General features: G+C 40.0%; 1 protein-coding gene and 2 long non-coding RNA genes across 3 annotated transcripts; 1 reads left to right on the top strand and 2 right to left on the bottom strand.

Moving 5' to 3' along the window:
• Positions 1-93: 93 nt before the first annotated feature.
• On the top strand, positions 94-25,408 carry LOC122133645. The gene is made up of 2 exons (XR_006152919.1): positions 94-220; positions 25,240-25,408. It is a non-coding gene; the product is annotated as an uncharacterized LOC122133645 (long non-coding RNA).
• On the bottom strand, positions 10,880-12,958 carry LOC116224402 (olfactory receptor 142-like). The gene has a single exon (XM_031583983.2). The coding sequence runs from the start codon at positions 12,307-12,309 to the stop codon at positions 11,374-11,376; it is 936 nt and encodes a 311-aa protein (XP_031439843.1). The 5' UTR covers positions 12,310-12,958; the 3' UTR covers positions 10,880-11,373.
• LOC122133644 lies at positions 17,169-20,094 on the bottom strand. Its single transcript, XR_006152918.1, has 3 exons — positions 20,008-20,094; positions 18,593-19,213; positions 17,169-17,829 (listed from the first exon to the last, which is right to left on the bottom strand). It is a non-coding gene; the product is annotated as an uncharacterized LOC122133644 (long non-coding RNA).
• Positions 25,409-26,690: the final 1,282 nt, after the last annotated feature.

Below are 26,690 nucleotides of genomic sequence, written 5' to 3'. Positions count from 1 at the left end.
TTCATTCAGTGACCAACAGTTACAACAACTGTTACTGCAGCCAGATAGCGCATAGAGAGAGATTGTAGTGCATAGTATCCGATATAATTCAAGTAAAATGTCAAAACAAGCATATCTGATGGCACTCTTTTTTTTCACAGCCATGAGACATACAGAAGCTGACAACTTGAACTTATTTTGTATTTTATGATGTCGCCATCTACTGGCCACTGGTATGGAGGTGAGCAGAAAAAGATTGGTCATGAAATCAGAAGGCAGCAGTCAGGAGCTGGGCAGGCAGTAATGGCATTAATCCAGTTAGTGGGTGAAATAGAAGTCTGATAAAAGCCCCTGTTGATTACAGTTTTTTTAAATGTTTTTTAATGTATGTTTATGCTTTTTTAACCAAATAAATATGTTTGTATGGATTTAAATGTTATAGCTATGAAGCTATATTTTTGTTATTGGCCCCGGTTGTGTTCATGAATGTATAACATTTATGTAGGATTCATCGTGCCATTGAAATAAAGGATACTACTTTACTCAGCTACAGATCACAGATAATTATACATGAACACTGTCCCCAGCATATGTTGTCTATCAACCACATGAAGCTGTCAAGCAGTTCAAAACTACATAATATATGTTAGTTTATATATGTTACAGAGTTTTCCAACAGATTCTTCAAAAGGATATTACTTGATGAAGATAATATTAGACTTTTCTCAGAGGCAGATTCATTTAAGATTTATTAAATGATAAAATACAGAAATTGTTATCTGATTTCCCCATTTGGATATATTACATATATGCCATGTTGTAGTACTGGATGTCCAATATTGCTATTCAGTCTGTTAGGTGCATTATTCTAACATTAAAGAGAGAATGAAACACAACTTACAGTACTATCACAAAAAGAATTATATTTTGTATGCAGATATGACTTTTAAAACAATAAAACATGACATTATCTCTTAGAATAACGGTGACAGCTTCCTCTTTTGAAGAAACTTAACAATGTACAATTTAAGTGTGCTGATACCATATATTATAGGATCAAAGAGTGGTTGCAAAATCAAGAAAAACAGAGACATAAATACTGATACACCAAACGGTACTTGGCTTTCTACCATGCGGACACTAATAAATTCAAAACAAGAACCAAAAAAAAAGTTCATAACAATCAACAAATGTGGTATGCATGTTTGAAGTGCTTTGTTTTGACACTCCTTGGATGCTTTTCTGCAGATTCTGAGGATCTTAACATATGAAAACAAAATCACAAAGAGCGGTGGGAACATATAAACAACCGTCATTAGGAGTCCAACAATGTTATTTATCAAAGTACTAGTGCAGGAAAGTATAACTAGATCAAAATTTGTACAGTGGGTTTTACGAATGACATTGCCACAAAATGACAGCCGAATTGTCAGTGATAAATACATTGCAAAAGAGCAGAAAGGATAAAGCCAGGCTACTGCAATGAGAATTTTAACCTTTCTTGGAGACATCTTGTCATGATAGTGTAATGGGGTGCATATGGCAGCATATCTGTCGTATCCCATTATAGCCAGCGTCACCAGTTCAACAATACCAGAAGTGTGCAAACAAAATACCTGAATGAAACAGTTTACCAGAGAGATCGTGTATGACTGTGTAGCAAGCTTAGTCATAATATGTGGCAACAAAGCTGTGCTTCCGTATATTCCATTAAATGATAAATTGCAAATGAAAATATACATTGGTTCATGCAGGGCTCGTTCCTTATAAACAACTACAATTAAAAGTGTATTCAAGGCAATGGTTAAAATGTACGGTAGAAGAAAAACAGTAAAATATAAATATTTCTGATGGTCCATCTTTTCATACATCTTCAGAATGAAAGTTGTTTCAGAAGTTATGTTGTCCATGGTACTCTGCAAATATTTGATGAGAGAAATGACAAATGTAATGCACTCATATCATGAGCAACTCAGCAAAATGGTTTGTAACATTCTACAACACCCCTTCCCATGTATAACAGCATCAACACCATCTGCCAATACAAACTTTAAATCTTTTGTTTTCTGGAAAATGAAAAGTATAGAAAAGACACGTTAAATAGCTGTAAATATAATAGTTACCCAAGCTCATATGGTTTAGTATGTCTCACTGAACAGAACACATCACTATCTGGTGACAGTTGGAAACTTGGTTCTTATACTTCCAAAGATGGGAGGGACTTCTTCAGTCTGAAATGCAATATGCAAAAGGAGGACTGCAGTAGTGCTTAATTACATCAAGATTTCCACCCAAACCCACAATAACAACAGCAAACCAATCAGATCATGTTTCAAAAAGTATGAAGTTATATTCATAAAAGTATCAGTACATCATACGTCATTTCAGGATGAATGTAAAAAAAGATAGATGCTCCTAATAAAAGGGTGTAATATGCGAGTGTGTGTTATATTTCTATATAAGTTTGCATTTGGAAGTTCATTAAGTAGTCTTGAGGGATGCTGATAAGGATATTTTGTGTTGCTTAAGTTTCAATGTTGTTAAGTTCAATTATCTAGAACATGCAGTGTGGTATAGTAATTATCTAAAATACTGTATGTAATGTAGTGCTGTAGTGTCAGTGAGTGAAATGGCAATAGTAATCTTAAATCACCATCAATTGAATTTATGGCTTGTAATATGAAATACCAATGAAGACCTTAACTACCACTGTACTGCTCTGTCTATATGTTTTTGCTTCCTAGCGTTAATATAAATTAAGCAGCGAGCCAAACTCCTTTTTCAAGAGCCAGGAAAATGAGCCTTCTTGCTCCTTTATTGACCACATTGAATGGAGTAAAACTAGGAATAAAAACAAAGTGGAAAAAGTGCTGAATTATAAAATACAACATAACATTATAATTAGCTATAATTAACATTAACATTAATTAGCTAACATGCTAACGTAAACAACAGTACAGTTGCAGCGATTTATTTGACTATTTAATCATATTATATACTATTTATCATCAAAGTTATCACAACTCATTGTAATTAAATAACATACATATTGCGATCATGTAAAACTTAGTCATTGCTTTCTATGAGATTCAAAGTTAAAAACACGTTAAAGTTGAGTTTGCTGTGACAGTTGAGTGTTGCCATGTGAACGGTGCCCGTGTGCTCCAAACTTCCATTGCCTCCCGATCTCGTGGGCGTCAAAACAAAAGTCCTATTCAAAATAAAAGTCCTATACAAACAATTCAACTTCAATCACCAAAACACATAAAACATATTATGGGCAGAACAACCACTAATAAAACAGGTGGCATATGCTATTCAATGCAGATAATCAAGAACAACTTTTCCATACAATACACATGAAATATCCAAATAATCACTCTATGTTGGATCCAACACCAAAAGAAAATGTAATGTCTTTAAACCTGAGATCTAATGAAAAAGTAAGCTTGAGCTGATATCAATATCAAAGAGAGAGGGGAAAAAATCTGTGCGATCACAATGTCCCGTCCTACCACGCTCCTGTGTGATAAAAGTAGACCTAGGCCAGAAGCTCCGCTTTCCAGCAGAAATAGCAACAACAAATCTACGACCAGACCTTGTGCTTTGGTCGGCCTCACTCAAGCAGGTGTATATCGTCGAGCTCACGGTCCCCTGGGAGAGTGCGATGGAGGAGGCCTACGAGCGCAAGAAGCTAAGGTATGCAGAGCTTGCAGCAGATGCACAACAACAAGGCTGGAAAGCTAAGGTCTGCCCAGTTGAAGTAGGCTGCAGAGGATTTGTAGCCACCTCAACATCACCAGGCTTCTCCGAGAGATGGGAGTGCGGGGGAAGGCCCACAGGCAGGCAGTCAAGGACCTTTCCAGGGCTGCTGAAGTCAGTGGCTGTGGATAAAGAGGAAGTACTCTGTCGGATAAGTGATGGCATCTAGGGAGTGAGCCCGGGACGCCGGATCTCACTGCTGAACCCTCTGGAGGTGTCGTGGGTCAATCAGCGAAACATCGAAGAAGGAGGGCGCCCACTTGATAACCCATAGGATGCCATCAATCATTCGACCAACCCACAGAGTTTCGAGTATGCAGAAAGGGATATTAACACCTTGTCCTACATAACAGATCTGAGATGGTCCAGGGGAGAACGTTCTACTGTCTAGGAGGAATCAGTCAGTCCATTTTCTGTATGCTGTGACCTGTCCATTAAATGCGGTAAAATGGAGTGTCCCATCAATAGTGGGTGGGGGTTTACATGAAACACTAACTGGGTCCTGGTATCCATGAGAACGATGCTCTCCTGACCTCTGAGGAAAGCTGGAATATGGGGGCAGGCGTCTAAGATTACATGCGAAGCAGAGGCCACTAATTACTATGCTGACTGTGTGCAATATGTGGTCAACATCAGTGAGTCTCTAAATCTATTATGTTGTGTATAGTGTTATATATGTCAAAATCTCCGTAAACGTTAGAAAGGTCGCCGATTAACACTTGCAACTCAGTGTCGTGATGGTTTTAAAAAAATTCAGAAGGTAGTAAAAAAAGGTTTTAAAAAGGTATTACATTTAACTTAAGGATTGCTGTATATACCCTGATCTAAGATTACATGCGAAGCAGAGGCCACTCATTCCTATGCTGACTGATCTTTGCCCTTCAGAGTAGCAAAGAATTTGCGCATTTGTTCCATAAGCCATGGCGTCCTTGCTATTGCTCCGTCTATGGTGTGTATTCCCCTTATGACCGTGCTTATGTCCTGCTTGGACATTCTTCAACCCAGTGCCCTTCCTTTAGGCATCCAAAGCATTGTTCCCCTTGGCGGTGGGGCGCCACGGGTTGTGTTACCTGTGGGAGTCAGCCTGGCAGCAGGGAACGTGAAATTTGCGTAATCTGTGGCACCATCAACCGCAGCTATGCATTTGGCGAACACCTTTTGGTAGTCCCTTTTTCTCAGTTAAGCTGATATCAACTGAACTCGCTGGTCCCGCTGTTTGAAGTGAATCCTACTGTTGATGGGGGGCAGAGTGTTAAAGTAAAGAGTCTTTAGATCAGAATTCAGACCTGAAACAGCGGTGTGAATCATTACATCAGAGTCCAGAGTCACAGACCAGTCTCCCTTCACCTCAAAGTAGTGCCTCTAGTCAGTCCCCCCAGGATTTCGCGGGCCTTTTTTGTGATAGTTGCGGCCTAAAATTCCTGATTTCGCGGGAGCTTTTCCAAAAAGTTGCGATGAAAGTTGCGGGGTTTTTTAGGTGTTTGTTGCGATGAAATTGCGGGAGTAAGTGAAATGTGCGATAAAAAGTTGCGAATTTCCCTCTTTGTAATTGAGTTATTGGTTGAAAAATAAGTAATTAATAAACAAACATTCATTAAAGAACAAAACTATTGATAAATGGTCCCCTAAATAACCTTACCAACATGCCAAACTAAAGATTACCAGGACTACAAAAATGTAGCAAAATAGGCTGTTCTGCCCTCTGCTTATTTAGGTCAGAAAATGTATATTGCTTGTATTGTTGTTATAGAAACGAAAACAGTATAGTATTGGACTTTTACTTTGACATCATTAAAATGTTCGTCTCGTGAGAATGGCAACAGCTGTTAGACAGTTATCTAGAAACACATGCTAGTTACGGACGGTATGCTCATAGTAAAACTTGTGTCGGACGGTATGCTCATAGTAAACCTTGTGTTATGCTTTCCCTCACACCCTCGAAAACAATGACTACGTGTTTGACTGTTTCATACTGTGATAAACATGTTTAAGTGACCTAAATTTAATTACCATGAACTGTGTTCATTATTAGTAATATAGCGATATGACCGTTATTCATTCATAATTCCGTTAATGGCTAACGCTAGCACTTGTTAGCCAGCTGTGCTGTAATCTGTTGTTGCTCTGATTCTTGATGTAACGAGTATAATAGTAACTTGCTGTGTTTAGTATACCTTCTCAGTATTTTCTGTATTACAGTTTCACTCATAAATTTCACCTGATCATCAATAAAGGAGCAAGGCGCTCGCCACCTGGCTTGTGTAATCTAGTTTGGCTGACTGTTTACCTATGTTAGCTAACGCACTGGTGGTGTAAAACACGTAGCGGGAACAGTACATAGGCTTTACTTATCCACAACGAAGTGCACCTGTTGGTATTACAAAAGGAGACTGAAGACTGAATACTATGTTATGAATGTTTCAGCCTTCACATATAACTGGGGAAAAAAACAGCCTGTGTCACTGATCTGTCTGTCTGACGTCCTTCCTGCGTTTCTGCCGTTCTCATTCTATGCTGATCAATCTGTTTTGCTATCCTTGTTAATTTGTTTTATCCATATAGGTGTTTATGTTGTTCAATTTCATATATTAATTTAAAGTCGTCCAATTTCAAGTTATCCATTCTTAAACACTCGCTGCTACCTTATCAGCAGAAAGTAATGTTAAATCTCCATGGCAACAGCTCTAGAGGGTTTGGGAAATAATCGGATTCATTGCTTCCTTTATTATTCACAGCAAAATATATAATTTTCATTACATTTCATAGATGTATTACCAGACTCTATGTAGAAAGGTCCATGCACACCTTGCAGAAAATTATAAAAATTGAAGCTAGATCTATTTCTGAATTATCGGAGGACATGGGCTGAGTTCCGTTTCCACCTCTGGTGTAGCCGGGGGAGGGAGAAAGTTGTGGGAGATGACAATGATTTGTCAAATTTGCGGGAAAGTTGCGGTGATGTGTTAAAATTGCAACGTTGCGCTGAATTCGCGGGGAATCGCTGAATTCGAGTGAATTGGTGCGATCGCAACATCGCAACTTCCTGGAGGGTCTGTCTAGTGATCTTCATAATAAGTGTCTGACATAATCATAAAAACCATTGGGGTCGTTTGGTTTTAAGCATGGGATTGAGTCCATTAATGAATGTTTTTCCTGCGGGGTAAGAGCATGCCACACACCATATGTGCTGTTAGCAGACGTTTCATTGGGAATCCTGAGTTTACTGGTATTCTCTTCTTGTTCGAATCCGTCCCATCTCAGGTCCTGGTCAGAGTTGTCTATATTGCCAGGTCTAATCAAAATATACAGTGCCTTGCATACGTTTTCACCCCCTTGGATGTTTTACCCTTTTATTGCTTTTATAAATCAATCATGGTCAATATAAGTTGGAATTTTGACAAAAAAAATCACAAAAAGACCTCTTTAATGTCAAAGTGAAAACAGATTTTTACACAGTTATGTCAATTAAATAAAAATATGTAATGAAAAATAAGTGATTTGTGAGAAGGTGAATTCTCCCCCTCCTCACCGTGGCCAAAAAAGGGATGGTGCCCTTTAAGACTGTTGGACTCCACCCCCATAATGGTTGGGTCCTGGCTCACCTGAGTCAAATGTTGGATATAATTAAGCCCAAGTGGCTGTGCCCTATTTAAAGGGTGCCTTATGTGTAGAGAGAGAGAGAGACTGTCTATGAGAGGCATGAGAGCACGGACAGAGGTAGTAAGACAAAAACACTTCCCTGTTTACCGGAGTGAAGGAAGTGTTTTTGGTGTCTAGTTGTGTGGACACGGTGTCTTTGTGCTTTGTCTTTGTGTCTTGTATATTGTGCCTGTTTTTGTGTGCTTGTTTTGTTTGGTTTAGTTGGTACGGCTAGCTATGTACTTAGCTTCGGGCTGAGTGCCTGGGCCTAGTTTGGGCCTGGCTTGGGCCTTGAGAGGGTGCCGATATTTGGGCCTAATCGGCCAAGCAGGTGCCTAGGGTGCCAGGTTACTTCAGTCCCGGGTGAGTACGGCCGGTATCTGTTATCTGTTTGATTTACATGTGTTTATGTTGTGTGCACTGTGTTGGGGTTGACAGTCCCCCCCTGTAAATAAATATATATATATATTTTATATCAAAACCACCATCTTCTGCACCCTTCTTCCCAACTACACCACCAAGTCCAGTCGCGACCTCTCCCAAAACTACGTGGGGTGACCGCCCGGTCCCTCACATGATTCCATGAGTATTCACCCCCTTTAAAGTGACTGACCTAATTCAACAGAGGTCCAGCCAATTGGTGCTAGAAGTCTCACAATTAGTGAAATGGGGATCAGTGTGCAGTGAATGTGTCAAGGGATTGTAGTATAACGACACCTGTGTCTGGAAGGTCCATTCACTGGTCAGTAATCAGTAATCAGTATTCCTGGCTACCATTACACCATGAAGACCAGATCACTCCAAGCAACTCAGAGAAGAGGTTATTGAAAAGTATAAGTCAGGGGAAGGGTACAAAAAATGTCCAAGGCACTAAACATGCCCTGGTTAAATCCATCAAGAAATGGAAGGAATATGGCTGGATGTGTAAATCTGGCTAGAGCAGGCCGTCCTCACAAACTGAGTGACCGTGCAAGAAGGATACTAGTAAGAGAGGCCACCAAGACACCTATGACTACTCTGAAGGAGTTTCAAGCTTCAGCAGCTGATGTGGGAGAGACTCTGCATACAACAACTGTTGCCCGGGTTCTTCACCAATCAAAGCTTCATGGAAGAGAGCCACTGTTGAAAAAAAGCTCCACTTTGGTCAAATCAGACCACAGATCCTTCGTCCACTTGACCACGGAGTCTCCCACATGCCTTTGGGCGAACTCTAGTCGATATTTGATATGAGTTTTCTTCAACAGTGGCTCTCTTCCATAAAGCTTTGATTGGTGAAGAACCCGGGCAACAGTTGCTTATAAATGCATTACAACAGCGGCATGCAGTTTGTAAAGAAACCTGCAAATACTTTGGATTTATACAACGCAGATCTAGCGGATGACTTTCCAGACGAACTAGCGCAGTTTATGAATTTCTCCCGAGTTGCTCTCACTGACCCAACAACACAGTGAAACCTACTTTCATTAATATGGGAGAGGCATCTCCAAAGTGTTTACCCAAATGTGGACATAGCGCTGAGGATTTACCTTACATTGCCCGTTAGTAATGCCAGTGGGGAGAGGTCATTCTCCAAATTAGGAATTATTAGGCATAGACTGAGGACATCAATGTGCGAGGACAGACTGAACAATTTGACTTTAATGTCAATAGAGCATGACATACAGTACTGCGCCAACTGGACTTTGAAGAGCTCATTGATGAGTTTGCATTGATAGAGCAGAAAACGGGCCTTTTAATATCACTGATGGTGAGTCACATGTTTGTTCTATGTTAGGCCGCGGCTGCCAACACTCAACCTGGCTTGATTATTGTAAAATAGATTTTTAAATAGCTTGTAAGCTAATTCAAATGCTTTCCACCCTGGAGATGTTGCACTGTATATCTGACTGTCTGCCTTCTTGTGTTTGGGTTTTTGAGTAACCTATAATGGTCATTCCCTGGCTAGTTAGCCTTGTTTTTGCTTTTGAATAAATGGAAATATGTACACATTTACATTATTGGTTTACTATTGTCTACAGTACTGCACTACTACACACATACATGTTGTCCTTTAAACTGATCATATTTATAGAGTGGTTCTGTGGACTTTAAACTGATCATATTTATAGAGTGGTTCTGTGGACTTTAAACTGATCATATTTATAGAGTGGTTCTGTGGACTTTAAACTGATCATATCTATAGAGTGGTTCTGGTGTGTCAGTGCACCTGGCGTGGGTTTGTGTGCGTGTCTTGATGTGCGTCGGGGGGAAATAGGGGCTTCATCCTGGTACTTAGCCCCAGGCCTCAAAATGTCTTAATCCGGCCCTGAATGTACTGAGTGATGCCAGGTCTTGAACGGAACAGGTAGACATGCTTCCACAGGGAATGTCCAGCAGGTGAAACCGATTCAGACCGATCGCTGATCCTATGAATTTAACTCAGAGTCTGAAGAGCAAAACTAGTGTTTTTTGTTTTTGTTATTACAGAAATCACAACAGAAATTGAAATAACTGCACTACACTCAAAGGATATTACAACAACTGCACTGATCTACGCGATCTGTACAACTTCTCAAATGGCCTTGAATTCATAGCTAAAGTTGCGTGTAACCGTTGGACGTCATAATCAGCACCATAGTATGACGTCTTATTATGCAAACCGGGTGATCCCTAAACTTGTCGAGCAAAGACTATCCTGACAAAACTAATTATTTTCTGGTGTGTTATGCATGTACTAAAGTGTACAAGTTTATCACTGAAAGACACCTACATGAATTTGAAAAATCCGTATAGGCTTAATAAAACGGATTTGTCATTTTCTATCAATCAACCTTTTCTATTAAGATTTTAATAGTAAGGGGAAATATTAAAACGTATTTACTGAATATAGGCCTAATATATTGGTTATTTTCCTGAACTATCAACTGTATACCTATATTCCTGAATTCTCTATATCCGATTTGGATTTGACCAAGAGTTACAACAACTGCCACTGTGTTTTATTTCTGTGTTCGTGTGCAGGCCCTCGTCATGGTTGAATAGGTCATGTTATGCATTTATTTGGAAAACTTTTCAAAACTGTTTTCATTCAATGACCAACAGTTACAACAACTGTTACTGCAGCCAGATTGTAGTGCATAGTATCTGATATAATTCAAGTAAAATGTCAAAACAAGCATTTCTGATGGCACTCTTTTTTTTCACAGCCATGAGACATACAGTAGCTGACAACTTGAACTTATTTTGTATTTTATGATGTCGCCATCTACTGGCAACTGGTATGGAGGTAAGCAAAGAAAGATTGGTCATGAAATCAGAAGGCAGCAGTCAGGAGCTGGGCAGGCAGTAATGGCAGTAATCCAGTTAGTGGGTGAAGTAGAAGTCTGATAAAAGCCCCTGTTGATTACAGTTTATTTTATATAAATATAATGTATGTTTATGCTTTTTTAACCAAATAAATATGTTTGTATTGATTTAAATGTGATAGCTATAAAGCTATAAGTTTGTTATGTTCATGAATGTATAACATTTATGTCGGATTCATCGTGCCATTGAAATGAAGGATACCACTTTACTCAGCTACAGATCACAGATAATTATACATGAACACTGTCCCCAGCATATGTTGTCTATCAACCACATTAAGCTGTCAAGCAGTTCAAAACTACATAATATATGTTAGTTTATATATGTTACAGAGTTTTCCAACAGATTCTTCAAAAGGATATTACTTGAAGAAGATAATATAAGACTTTTTCTCAGAGGCAGATTAATTTAAGATTTATTAAATGATAAAATACAGAAATTGTTATCTGATTTCCCCATTTGGATATATTACATATATGCCATGTTGTAGTACTGGATGTCCAATATTGCTATTCAGTCTGTTCGGTGCATTATTCTAACATTAAAGAGAGAATGAAACACAACTTACAGTACTATCACAAAAAAAAAAATATTTTGTATGCAGATATGACTTTTAAAACAATAAAATGGAAAACATGACATTATCTCTTACAATACCGGTGACAGTTTCCTCTTTTGAAGAAACTTAACAATATACAATTTAAGTGTGCTCATACCATATATTATAGGATCAAAGAGTGGTTGCAAAATCAAGAAATACAGAGACATAAATACTGATACACCAAATGGTACTTGGTTGTCTGTCATGCGGGCACTAATAAATTCAAAACAAGAACCAAAAAAAAAGTTCATAACAATCAACACATGTGGTATGCATGTTTGAAGTGCTTTGTTTTGACACTCCTTGGATGCTTTTCTGCAGATTCTAAGGATCTTAACATATGAAAACAAAATCACAAAGAGCTGAGGGAACATATAAACACCCATTGTTAGGAGTCCAACAATGTTATTTATCAAAGTACTAGTGCAGGAAAGTTTAACTAGATCAAAATTAGTACAGTGGGTTTTACGAATTACATTGTTGCAGAAGGACAGCTGGATTGTCAGTGCTAAATATAGTGGGAAAGAACAAAGAGGAAAAAGCCAGGCTACTGCAATGAGAATTTTAACCTTTCTTAGAGACATATTGGCATGATAGTGTAATGGGGTGCATATGGCAGCATATCTGTCGTATCCCATTATAGCCAGCGTCATCAGTTCAACAATACCAGAAGTGTGTATACAAAATACCTGAATGAGGCAGTTTACCAGAGAGATCGTGTATGACTGTGTAGCAAGCTTAGTCATAATATGTGGCAACAAAGCTGTGCTTCCGTATATTCCATTAAATGATAAATTGCAAATGAAAATATACATTGGTTCATGCAGGGCTCGTTCCTTATAAACAACTACAATTAAAAGTGTATTCAAGGCAATGGTTAAAATGTACGGTAGAAGAAAAACAGTGAAATATAAATATTTCTGATGGTCCATCTTTTCATACATCTTCAGAATGAAAGTTGTTTCAGAAGTTATGTTGTCCATGGTACTCTGCAAATATTTGATGAGAGAAATGACAAATGTAATGCACTCATATCATGAGCAACTCAGCAAAATGGTTTGTAACATTCTACAACACCCCTTCCCATGTATAACAGCATCAATACCATCTGCCAATACAAACTTTAAATCTTTTGTTTTCTGGAAAATGAAAAGTATAGAAAAGACACGTTAAATAGCTGTAAATATAATAGTTACCCAAGCTCAGGTGCATATATGGTTTAGTGTGGCACACTGAACAGAACACTATTTGGTGACAGTTGGAAACATAGCTCTTATATTTCCAAAGGCGATATGCAAAAGGGCTCCCTGTACACTGAGAGAGCCAATCACAACTAACCCATGACTGAAATGCATTCAAAGTGCCATCTGGTGTATAAGAGTTGTAGAGTATAATATACTGGCTGTATACAACATGATACCATATTTCATGGTATTTAAATGAAGTACATGTAAATCTTTTTGTTGCTATTTACGTGACTTGAGTATAGTTTACCTCTGCGAAAATATAGTGGATTCAAATTTTAACAATCTATTTCTAACACACATGCAGTCACTTCTTGCCATGGAAACTTGATGGCAAGGGCATTGCTGCAAGCACCCACAGAAATTTTCATGTCAATTTACCATAGATTGGGCAAGATCATTTCCTGGTTGACGGCTTTGCTGCCAGATTTGTTAGCTGTAAAGGATGAATAGTTTTCAAACCAAAAAAATCAGTCTGATAACTTTTGAGGCTTTTTCTGAAGATGATTTGGGCTAAATTTGGTGAAGATTCGACAAGGTCTGTGGCCAGTGAAAACTTTTAAAGGTTTTTAATTTTAGTTGACATGATAGGCCAGGGGTACTCAATTAGAAACCCAAAAGGTCCACTCTGCAAATTTCCATTCAGTCAAGGGTCCGGAACAGTGACGGTCAAAATCCAAAAACATAACTCCAACAGAAACGCTTGAACTATGCACAAAAGATGATGTGTGGCCTTATTTGTGTGAAAGGTGACACCTTTTTTGTGCTTTAAGCTTGGGCATAAAAGGTGTGAAGGCCAGGCGGAGGCACTGATGTAAGTGTTCATTAGTGAGTGTGCTCCTGTATTAGTTTTTCACCATATTCATTGTGTGGCTGATTTAACTATTACACTGCATGTTGCTTGGTATGATGATTGCAGTTGGTTTATTTTTCGGGCCCTTACCTCAGAGTTCTGGGGGTAATTTTGTTTGAAGTGTGCATGCTTTGTTTCATAGTGACGTTTCCACTTTTGTCAAAGGCAACCGTCTCGTTGCAGATTAAACACATCAGTGTTGTGCTCACCACAGGCAGCACAAATGCATACTTGTCAGTCCACTCTGTCTTAAATTCACGTTTTTTGTCAGGTTTAGAGCACGCTATGATTTTCGTTTGCTGAGAAACAGATACCATTCACAAATCAATCTGCCCGCGTTGTTGCCATTGACACCACAACCTGCGTGACCCACAGAGCTCGCGGCCAATATTGAGTGAGTGAGTTGTCATAGTGATGTTGTTATTACAGCTCCTGATTGGACCTCTGGATTGGACACGGAAGATAGAAACCACATCGAGTAGGAAAAAAATATATAGCACGAAATCACGAACCAATGAAAACTTGCTTGGATCATGATTAAATTAAAATGTTGATTTAGGATTCGGTCCAAATTTGATTGAGTCTGGGTCCGGAGTCCGCCTATTGAGTACCCCTGTGATAGGCTGTCATGTCCCTTTTTGGGATCTTCCGAGATGTCACCAGACATAACCACTTTATTAGGCTGTCATGGCAAAAGGTGTCCAGGTGCCAAAAGGGGTCCGGGTGATGTAATATTGGCTTTCGAACGACTCTTGAGTGACTGTTGCCTGACCAACGCTAGCATTACGTAACCCGGACACTTTTTCCGAAGTGACAGACTTGCGCTGCATTAAATACCTCAATAACGCTATTTACCCCAGAGCATCTCGCATTATACTTCTCTACCTGAGACCAGCTTGTCTGTATTTTACCTGCAATAAACCAAGCAAAACAACCATGTGCTTGATGTTTGACTGTGTTAGGAAAGTTGTTGACTCGCTGGTTTGTAATAGTATCAAAGTAATTTGCGCTAGCATTTTGTTAGCGATTAGCAATTCCTTTGTTGTGTTCCTCTAAAAAAAGTCCTTAATGTGTTGTGATCAGGGGCGTTTCTAGGATTCAAAGAAAGGGGGGGCTTAGCCGCAAGGGGAGTGGCATGTTTGCGCGCTGCAAATTTTTTTTTAAAGGCCCATTTGGGGCCGCGGATATCCATTGTTTCAGACAGTTCATAGATTGGTTTAATCAGAAAGAGTGTGATTTTGCTCTGTAGTTTTGCTTGCATTCAGTATAACACAAGAGACAGAATGACAGGGTCATAGTGAAATTTGACAACACAAATATACCAGCTGTGGTGAAATGACCTGTTCTGAGCACCAAAGCTGTCCTGTGGGTAGCTCTTCAGCTTAACCTGTCTGGGCCCTGTGTCTTTTTCACCTAAATCATTAGTTGCTGCAGCTGCTTGGTCTGTCTCTTCCTCTCTCTGACTCTCTGCCTCAGCCTCTCCTTCTGCATGACCCTTTAAGATAAGTTCAAACATTGAAACATTAACTGATCGAAATCCAGAAGCCAATTTTATGACTTGGCATAAAAATATCATGTAATAATCTAGTTTAGGCTAACCCTTGGAGTAGCCTAGGCCTGACAACAAATGCCTATACATTTCTACCACAGTAGAAGAAAATTAAAAAAACTCCACTCATTTCCTTCTAGACCTGTAGACCACTAACCTCCATCACACCGGCTCCTTCAGCCCTGTCAATCTCCTGCTTCTCTCTCTCATCTGACTGGGCGGAGCTACCACCTCTCCTAAAGAATCTTCTTATATCCATCTGGTCAATGAATTGGATGATATACCGGTACAATAGCGTTATGAGGGACACTATGACATTTAGTTTTCACTAGCATTAACTGATTATAAATAACAACATTCTATAGGGACTGATAATATTGTTTTGAAATACTAGAGAGATATATCAATGCAAAGAATAGAGAGATGTCGATAGTTATTTCTTGTATTTCGAATTCGCTCGTTCACACTCTTGCTAACTGGTGACAGTTTCTAACAAAGTAGCAAGCTAGCTTAGTTTTAACATAGCCCACTACAATATTCGCTTTCATTTGCCTCATATCAAGTAAACCTAAAGCAGGTAACACTCGTTAACAACTACAGATAGCCACATTCTATAACTTCTTGTACTTACAATTTCACTCCGTGCATAATTACTTTGAACTCCTTGTCTATAATACTGGCTGTCGTTGACGAGAGACGGTACTAGTGTCCGGGGTTTATATCGTAAAGTATGATGAAAGGCTATTGGAGTATAATTTGAAGGGGGAGTAAACATACAAACCAGAACGCACGCATATAAGTAGCATGTTAGAGTTATAATTAACTTGTCCGTGTGAGAAACAATAGTTTAATTAATTTAAGCCAATAATGCCAAATGATTTGGGGGGGCTGAAGAACATTTTAGGGGGGCTTCAGCCCCCCTAAAATAGGCCTAACGACGCCCCTGGTTGTGATTATTAGACATATCTGACGGCACCCACAATTACATTTTCACAAAACAGGGAATTGTTTGCAGCACCTTTAACTATAGAGCACAACGGAGTAATTGCTAATCGCTAACGAGATGCTAGCGGTGAAACCTGTTGAAATTTGCTAACTTACAGGATACCGGCAGGCAGGTGTAGCTAAAACTACAGCTTAGTCTCTTAATATTGTGCCTAAAAGGACACTACGTAACCTGGACACTTTTTGGCTATCAGTCAGATAGTCTCAAGAGTGGTTCGAAAGCAATCAGATACTTTTTAGTCGCTTAATATTGGCTGCCGGTCTCCTGTAAGTAAGCACATAGGTTTAGCCGCTAGCATCTCGTTAGCGATTAGCAATTCCACCGTTGTCCTCTATAGTTAAAGGTGCTGCAAACAATTATAAACAATATTAAGCGACTTAAAAAGTAGCTGATGGCTTTCGAACGACTCTTGAGACTCACTGACTGATAGCGAAAAGACGTCCGGATTACGTAGTGTCCGTTTAGGCACAATATTAAGCGACTAAAAAGTAGCTGATGGCTTTCGAACGACTCTTGAGGCTCACTGACTGATAGCCTAAAGGTGTCCGGGTTACGTAATGCTAGCGTTCGTATAGCAACTGTCACTCAAGAGTCGTTCGAAAGCCATTATGACGGTGCCCGGACACCTTTTGCCATGACAAGGCCAAAGCATCAAAAGTTCTTAGGAAAAGTGTGTTTTTTGGCTTGTTACAGTACCCCTAGTGGTAAAAAGATGGATTGTTTTGCACCACCTCAGGAAGAGGCCCCTTGTCCATATACCAAGTGCCTCCACAGACTTGGGCTGTGGTCAGTTAGTTCGTCCTATCGGTTTTTCCTAACTTGTTTTCCTTGACCTCGATGGAAAACGGTCAAGGAAAGTTGTGAATCTGAATTCATAAGGACTTAAGGTCAACCACAGTGCTAAGCAAATCCACCTGCACTTACACTAGGCTACTTGATAGGTGAAAATTCACCCTAGTTACCTCAGGACTCCGGAGCTGCATATAAGTATATTTATTAGACAAACAACAATTGCAATCGGGCTCACTCCCAGCACAAGGCTGAAAGTGAAGCAATCATAAACACATCGCACAAGGTTTATATAGACAGAAGTTTAGCGTTCAGCAGAGATAACCACGTGGTGGATTTCTGACGTCCGAGGCAAAGATGGAAGTTTTGCAAGGTTGGAAGAAGCACAGTTTGAAGCCAAAGACTGGGTGATCTAAGCCCAGCCAGTGGGGGGGAGAAGGTAAGCCAGCACAGACAAGCAGCCAGCTGGCCCAGCAGCCCGTTGAGGCGCCAGTCACAGACCCTGTCTTGTCATACTGGGGGGTACGAAGCAGACGAGGCGAAGGCGTGGGATGGGGGGTGGGGGAGTGGATGCATATCTGTGTGTAGTATGTACGTGTATATGTATGCAAAGTTCATGTATGTATGTCAAAGTTCATGTATGAGTAGGCCTGGGTTGTTCCTTCCCCCAGGCCACAATCAGACAGATTCTCAGTTCGCAAGATTGTCGTTGCCATGGAGACAGCCTTGAAAGGGTCCTGGACAGAGACAACAATCCACAGGTGTCTGTGGAAAGGGGGAAGGGAATGAGAGAGAGTCTCACTGCAGCAATCTTCAGGGGAGTTGTTTTTCCAGCAACGGGCTTGGCCAAGGCCCGTTCCGGTTGAGGGAGCCGAAAGCAGAAAAGATTGGGATTGTTTGGTCTTGCAAGTAGCTGCATTCAATTTGCGCCTCTACTCTTGAGACCTTTTATCCCATTTTTGTAAGAACTTTTTGTAGCAGGTCTTCAATTCGATCCAATTTCATTTGCATAGCCGTGAACATCTCCTTGTTGTTATCAATCTGGCGGTTTGAAACCACAGTCTGTGGATATTAGGATATTAAATAAATATAATATAGAATATAATAATACAATATATTGTATTTTCTGCATCAAATACAAATAAAGTCATAAATGTTATAAAATGCAGTTTTCTGGATTTGTTTGTTGATATTCTATTTCTCACTGTTAAAATACACTTACCATTACAATTATAGATCACACATTTCTTTGCAAGTGGCCAAACTTGCGAAATCGGCAGGGGTTCAAATACTTATTTTCCCCACTGTAAGTGATTTTCACTATTGATTTCTGTGACACGGATACTAATTACTGATGCGAATCTGTTCTGTCCAAAGCTCGTTGTCCTTTCCCGCAGTATATGCCCAGCAAGCCAGCAAAATATAGGATCAAGTCATGGGTGGCCTGCGACGCCAATTCCAGCTACGTTTGGAAGATGCAAGTCTACAACGGGAAGCCGACAAGTGGAGTCCCAGAGAAGAACCAGGGGATGTGGGTAGATAGGGTGAATGAAACGTACAGCTGCAGAAGGAAGACTGATGTTTCCTCCTACAATGCCTTTGTGATATGGTGAGAGGTCAACCCTACCTGGATGCCTCGTAAGCACAACAAGAGGAGGGTGTTCCTGGAGCAGCTGGAAAAGGCACTTGTAACTCGATACATCGAAAGAAGGGAGCATCTCCCCCGCCCAAAAGCCTCTGCAGTAGTTGTGAAAGCTGTTCAGAGGGCTAGATCTCAAGATCGACCTGTGACAAGTGATTTTAGGGACTACAAAAGTTAACTTACCACACACAAGAATAGTGGGGGTCAAGGGAACTTGGTCCATCTGCACCTGTCCTGCCAGGCATGAGTCCTCTGTAGCAGAAGCAGCAACATCTCTTTGATGTCTTGATATCATATATGTGTGACAACCAAACAATATATTTAAGCTTGAGAGTTAACTGCTACACATCTTCTGGATTTTGCACTTGGTCACCAGTTACACACTTTGTCACCAGGCAGCAACCTCAAGCAATTCCACTTCTGAATGGCCTGACCGGAAAGTCTGGGCACCTCAGAGTTGAGGATTTGTTAGTATCAGATCCTTTGTACTTGAATTGCTTGATGCACCGGTTCAAATCTGAGTATGTTAACCTTTTTTTTTTCTTAATGAAATACTTCAAGTAGAGTGCAACATCATATTCCAAGACACCCTCAAATATGACAAGGTGGGAGACCAGGTTGGCATACATGAAAATATTTCAAAGCATTGGAAACAGAGTTTACCTTCATTCCTTTGATGCCGTGACTGACTCCAGCTTGTAGAGTAGATCACCAACAGCAGGATCGTAACTTTCAGCGTTGCGCTGTAGACCGCAAACATTTGGATCATCACTCTGAAACTCCCTTCGTATGATTTCACAGTACCTGCAAAAGTACTGAGAATGACTAAAGTTTTCAGTAAACCCACCAATGCTGTGTGAGCCCAAATGAATCACCAGCAATAGCCTCCTTGACTGTTTCACCATGTATAGTAATTCTATTTTCTTCCAAATCATTAAAATCTGATAACATATCAGATAAAACTGTAGCACTTCCAAAGTGTTTAGGTCATTTCACAGTTAGACAAGGCACATTTGATCAGTATTGAAATGCAAATGAACAGGTACATTTTCCACAGAAAGATAGACTGCAACAACTTTGTGTTTTTTCGTAGCAGAGCCGATGGGATTGACGATTTCAAAAGCATCTTGGTACAGAATTAGCTTCAGGCATTCTTGATTTTCAGAATTGGTTGGACTTAAAGCTTTGTCCATCACTTACGCCACCAATAACTCTATAAGATATTCAATGTTTGCTTCACAGGGATTTAGTAGGTGTAGCCTACTGGCCTCACTGAGTTTCCTCGTTCAGCTATCCAGCAAGTTAAACACCATACCCAATAAGTCTTGGTACCGAGGGTTAAGTTTTATCATGTGAACGGTCTGAAACTGAGACACAGATACGTACATCAATTACAATTAAGTACAAAGTCATGTGAATGGTACAAATGCACAGGATGGATCCAAGCACGAGGCATGTAGCCTCCTAACAGTGTATCTAGCAACCGAAATGTATGCATTTAACAGAAACTAATTTACTAATATATCTTAATTATTGACATTTCACAGGTCAAACTGCAACTACTAAACATGAACATTTACTAATATGTTTACACTTACGGGGAATGCCTGCAAATAACTAACAAAAAGGAGTTGTCGAGAAGCACACACGCGAACTTTTCATGCTGTCTTTCTAACCGATAAATGAGTTAACAGTCGGTTTTCTCAATTCAAAATAAAAGTCCTTATATGACTAAACAATTTATGATGACAGAGCAGTGGTTCTCAACTTTTTTGCTAAATTCCCGAACAGTGATGGCACGTTCATATGTCTTTTGGGACGCCTCGAGGTTTTGGCTCATGCGTTTAAAATAAAAGACTGTATTTAAAAAAGTATTTTCTCTTTATAGTTGGCGTGCTTTATTTCTAAATGTCTCTGCAATTTCGAAGGCTTCAGGCTTTCATTAGCTAGTATTTCGTTGCATAGCACACACAACGACTTGTGCTCACCATTCTTCACGCAATACGTAAATCCATATTTCAGAAATACCAAGTCGAAGGCCCGTAAATATTTCCTCTTTGGTTCTTCAGAAGAATACATATCTGAGCTGGTACTCGGTTTACACGAAGATTTGCTGTTGACTTTAAGAAATGTATCCATTTTTTTTGTTTAGCCTACACTAGTTTACTCTACAGTCTAGACATTCTCCGGTCATGTCAGAGTAGATCCTCGCGCAGTACAGTGACGTTTTAAATGTTGATACATTTGAAATATCTGATATGCGATATTGATTGGCTGAATGTTCGAACATGTTATTGTTAGATAGGCCTACATGCAGAACTAGTGCCGGTTTATGTAGTTTAATGTCAGAACTGGGGGCAGGTATTCCCTAATGGACAGAGGGAGCATGGCTGGTGAAAAAAGGTTAACATTTAAAACTCGTCTCGCGACCCTTTCAGAAACTCCCGCGACCCAAATTTGGGTCGCAACCCAAGGGTTGAGAACCACGGACATAGAGAACAGATCTGAATCCTTAACACAATCACTTATTTTAGCAATAGCATCATCTTTCAGTCTCTTGTCATCAAAAGTGAATGCAGTTTATTGAAAGTGTAATCCTGCCCCAACTCATGCACACGATTGTCTGTATTGCTGAAGCTGGAAGGAGGAGCTGCCTTGCCATTTTAGGTAGAATAAACACACACACACACACACACACACACACACACACACAGACACACACAGACACACACATACGCACACACACACACACACACAGACACACACATACGCACACACACACACACACACACACAGACACACACACACACACACACACACAGACACACACATACGCACACACACACACAGACACACACACACACACACACACACACACACACAGACACACACACACACACACACACACACACTCCATTCATAAGAAAGCTTTCACTGACATTCTGTGGCAATTCAGTACTTTCATTTGTTGCACTGTCGAAGCTGTTGGAAGGATCTTCACATGCAGTGACAGGACTGGGAAATAATTTATCTGTACATGTCACTTATGCTATTCACCAAATATTGTTTATGTTTCCTGGACATGTGAGCAGTAAATGATGATGTCACACACCAAACAACCACTAAACACATCACACGCTGAACTGATTGGTTATCATATGGCTTTTATTTGAATAAAGTTGGGGAGAATTTAAAGAAAATTACAGAACAACCTCTATTTACCTGAAAACCTTATACTTGGTCTTCTATTTTGCGTTCAATTCCTTGTTTCACAAAGTGTCTGGAATTCACCGGTGGTGCCAAAAGGGTGTCTGTGAGAGCAGACTAAAGAGCTGCTACTCACACGTTTGTCTTTATTCTGTGAAGTCATCTGTGTGGATCTCAAGTAACACTGAATTACGCTACAGTAGCAGTCTAATTGTCCTGTAACTCAAACAGTTTGGACTGTGAATTGCCACCTCTAGTGTAAACATATAAGCACATTTGATCCGCTCCAGCATCTGAAGAGTATGTGGAGGTCAGTGAATTTGTGATGTTTTAGGCCATAGCAGAGCAACTACAAGGAGGGTGAAAGGAGAGAGAGAATGAGGATATCATTCAAAGCGGATATAGCTATAGACTAGGATGTCCTTGAAGAAGGCATCAAGCATGCTTTTCAGATTTGCTTCTCAAATCCAAATAGAACCTATTTGTTCTGTTTTGGTTGCTGCCAGAGAGGTCTCGTAAAAGATAAAGGAGATAAGCCCCAGACTGTTTTTGTCAGTCAGTGAAAGGATAAACATGTTTTTAGAGGTCATCAATCCACTTAAGACATTCCCAGGGAAGCAATTAGTTCCGCCACACCTGAGACCCCGTGGACTGGCTAAATACATCCTGAGGAGATTGGATCAACAGGTCACACACCTGCTGCCCCAGGTGGACAGTGTCATGGGGGTTACGTTTATCGCCTAATAATCTCCCTGTGGAGGCACCAATGTCACGGACAGAGCCACACACACACACACACACACACACTTACACACACACACACACACACGCAAGCTCAAGGGGCTCAGGGATACCATGGCTATTGTAATGATACTACCCTCATCAGTGCAGGCAGGTATTATTTTAATGGTATATTCACCGTCCCCATTTATTCATTTTGCAGACATGCCTACAAATCAAGCAGTACACTGTGGATGCACATTTTCTTCTGTATCTATGCTCCCTAAGAACTGAACTCGTGATGTTTGTGTTTTTTTTTGCACCTTGCGCTACCAGTTGAGCAACAGGAGCATCTGTATGATGCAACTGTTGTCTGGTGTTAAATTACTGTTTGTTGTGTCATCAGTGACTAATTGTGAGTAATCCTAGGGTTGAAGTTCACACTGAATTGTGTTCAGATGCATGGAAACTGATTTAGAAATTGGTTTTGCAACATTACATACTCTTCATCACATTTCTACAAAGTAGACTTTTCATTTAGTTACATCATTCCATCATAGTGAAAGAGAATGCTTAGAAATCTTATGGCTAATGTGTGGCTATCAGGGGCTGTTCGACTCCAGATCATAAACTTCACCAAAACCAAAAGACAGAGGTACACCATCAGCTCAACATAGCTACTTTGACCAAGATGGATTTCTCAGATAGTTGTCAAGTTGTCAGGCCTTGTCTACCAGGTGATAATGTGCCTTCCTCATGTAATCTAAATATGAAGTATTGAGCTTGATATGTAGGCTGCTGGGCTGGCTGGCTGGCTGCAAAGTGATCTCCAAAACCTGTTCGTACATATGTATACGAAAATCTTGAAGATAAAAATTTGTAGCACTACTTACTAAATCAAGTGAAATATTCCGCCACCAACACAGGCACCCCCCAGGGCTGTGTGCTCAGCCCCCTCCTGTTCTCCTTGTTCACACATGATGTTCACACATGACGTGCGGCAACGCACCGTTCCAATCTCATCGTTAAGTTTGCTTATGACACAACCATTGTGGGCCTCATCACTGAGAGGGACGAGTCAGCCTACAGAGGGGGGGTTGATACCCTGACAACATGGTGTCTGGATAATAACCTCACTCTTAACATCAGCAAGACTAAGGAGATGATTGTGGACTTTAGGAGGCGGCAGGAGGTGGAGCATGCACCCCTACACATCAACGGATCTGAAGTGGAAAAGTTCAGCTGCTTCAGGTTCCTGGGGGTGAATATCAGCAATGATCTCACCTGGTCTGACCATTTTTTCTGCCATGTTCCTGATTGTTTCCCCTCCCCTATTACCACCTCTAAGGAGACAATTGTATTGTTCTTGCACTATATAAATTAATTGAATTGTAGTCCGTGGTTTAACAGCCTTGGTCAGTGAAGGAATCATTCATATGACGAAGAGGTTGGAATGATGATGCTTTTATGTGCATATATCAATATCACAAGTCAATATCAAGCCAATATCAATATCATATCTAACCTCTCGAAAAAAAACTGTAACCCTATCGAAAAAGGACATAGTAGTGCACATGACCACGTAACATGCTTCTTGTGTATTATTATTCCTCATAGTCATAATAATAAAATTAGCAGATTTTGTTCAATTTTTTCTCAAAGATGGTCAAATATTAGTAGTTAAAAATGCACTATTTCAATAGTTTAGATTTATTTTCAGCATTTCCAAGTGAATGAAAAACAGTGAGCGTCTAGCAGCGATTATCATAGACATGCATGTATGTACAGTATATACAGTATCCATGGCGATTATAGCTCACTATCGAGATTCTAAGTAACATGGAGACAAAACTTGTTCTGCTACTTCATGTAGACCATAAACCTCTGAATATAAAAAGGACTCAGTGAAATCGGGTGAGAAATGTAAACGCTATAGTGATTTTTATTCAGAAAAACACACAGCTCGTCCTCCTCCTTGTTATAGTCCTTCACCTGTCCAAAATGGCTATGACGCGTGCACGTCAATGGGGCGTCTGTCTATGGTGGTTACGGAAACGTTTATAGTGAGATTGACAGGTCAACAACCAATCATGCAGCTAACATAGCTGGCCCATACATAGACACACATATATATATATATATATATATATATGTCTATGGGCCCATACACCTCGCAAATCCCCTCAGACGTATTCTTCAGTTACAATAACGAGGTTTACAGTGTGCAGTGTCTACTTCTCGGTAAGTTTAAAAAAAAATCTAAGCAGAAAAAGGTCCAATAAACCACTGATGACGTCACCCCATTTAAAGTGAATAATGATATTAAACACACTTCGTGAAGTCAAACGATGTAAAATAAACGTGTTATGATTGCATTTCTAACGAGAAATCAATGTTAAATTGTAAGAATATAACAGAAAAACAGTATTTCATGATGCAGAACACAATTAATTACACATATTTTGGTAAAACGAAAGTGATGACATCACCCCTTTCAAAGTGAGAGGTGATCTTAAACACACTTCGTGAAGTCAAACGATGTAAAATAAACATGTTATGATTGCATTTTTAATGAGAAATCAATGTTAAATTGTAAGAATATAACAGAAAAATTTTATTTCAGGAAGCAGAACACAAGTTATTACAAACATTTTGGTACAATGGGAGTGAATGGGAGATAAAAAAATCCAATATGGCGGAGACAGACGTTGACTCACGTTGTATTATGGGCGTGGTTAATAATGCCATACCAACATTTAGTAAGTATTGTTACGAATTTGTATCTTCAGGATTTTCGTATACATATGTACGACGGCTGATTGAGACCAGGCTGTTTGAGGAGTGTATGTTTTGAGGAGTGTATGTTCTGAGAGGGTTGTTTCGCCCTTGTGACCCCCCTGCAGGTGATGCGCTCACAGACAGAAGCAGAGCTGCAGATGTTCAAACAGAATGAGAAAGCCTATCAGAGCGTGTGGAAGGCAGCGCTGTTCGGAAAGCCACTGGCTGAGCCAATCAAGGAGCAAGTCAAGGAGCTCGTCCAGGGTGCCAAATAGGCCCTCACACACACACACACACACAAATGCATTCACATACACACACATACGACACAAACACATACACACTCACACACACACACACACACACACACACACACACACACACACACAAACACATACACACTCACATACCTACCTACACATACCTACAAAGGAAACAAGACTGGCAATACCAAACAGGTGGTTTTGAATGAACTAATAAAACACTGTGACTCACTGTGCTGCAGTCTGTTTTGATTGTTTGACACTGGAGCACACAAAGCTACCTGAGCTACCTGAGGTGGACATCGTTTGACTTCACGAAGTGTTTTTTAATATCACCATTCACTTTGAATGGGGTGATGTCATCACTTTCGTTTTACCAAAATAAAAATGTATAGGAAGAAGCTTCCAAACATCCTGTTAAAATGATGGGCTTTTTTTAAATGAGAAACAACTGAGGCCCCAGATAGGCTTACATAAATGTAGGTACACTTGAAAGCAGCAACCACAAACTGAACCACACACTCTTTTTCTTTCCTCAACAAAATAAGAGCTTGAAGGGCATTTTCATTGAGCATCTGGAAAATAGTGTCTGACAAATAGATGCACACATTTACTTAGACACAGTCATTTAAAGTAAGCGAAAGAAAGGGGAGGCTTCCTGCAATACCCACAGTTATCTGCCCCACTTATGCCCCGCAGCCAGAACTCCGACACAGAGTCCATTATACCAACGGAGACTGTGCCCCATTGAATGGTTACATTTAGTATGTCACTATGTTTAGTTTTGGGTTAGGATTCATCCTAAGCAGGGTTGATGTTAACCTATCCTAGTGCTGAAATATTGAGAAGGCTTGAAACATTTGAACAGCGAAATGTTGTGGTGGAACTACTGGGGTGGAAAGAAAGACTGGCAGAATGTGAGATGGACGGTAGTACCCAGTTAAGAATTTAGACAAATCTAATCACATTGCCAAGACGTAAAACGGACTAAAATTATGCAAAGTTGAATTGGCTCTGAGATGAAGTTCATTACTGGTAATGATGTTTGCATCAACAAGTACTTGACAATAAACTTGAGGATAACAGCTGGTCTCGCTGAGCCAGGCTGGACGAGGCACGGATCCACTCTAAAACCATTGGCCGTCTGTGCAGAAGCAGCAGTTGCAAACAATGTGACCCAGCTTTTAATGCATGAACCAATAGCCATTAGATTGGATCATAAACTAATAGTGACTTTTTTTCTTAGTTGTAAAGTGACAATGTAATGCACCATACACTTTAGGAGGAAAAGGGCATTTTAGGGTTAAACAAGG

Source organism: Clupea harengus, chromosome 17 (assembly GCF_900700415.2).
Source record: "Clupea harengus chromosome 17, Ch_v2.0.2, whole genome shotgun sequence".
Lineage (NCBI taxonomy): Eukaryota > Metazoa > Chordata > Actinopteri > Clupeiformes > Clupeidae > Clupea > Clupea harengus.
This window is presented reverse-complemented; position numbering and strand designations above follow the sequence as displayed.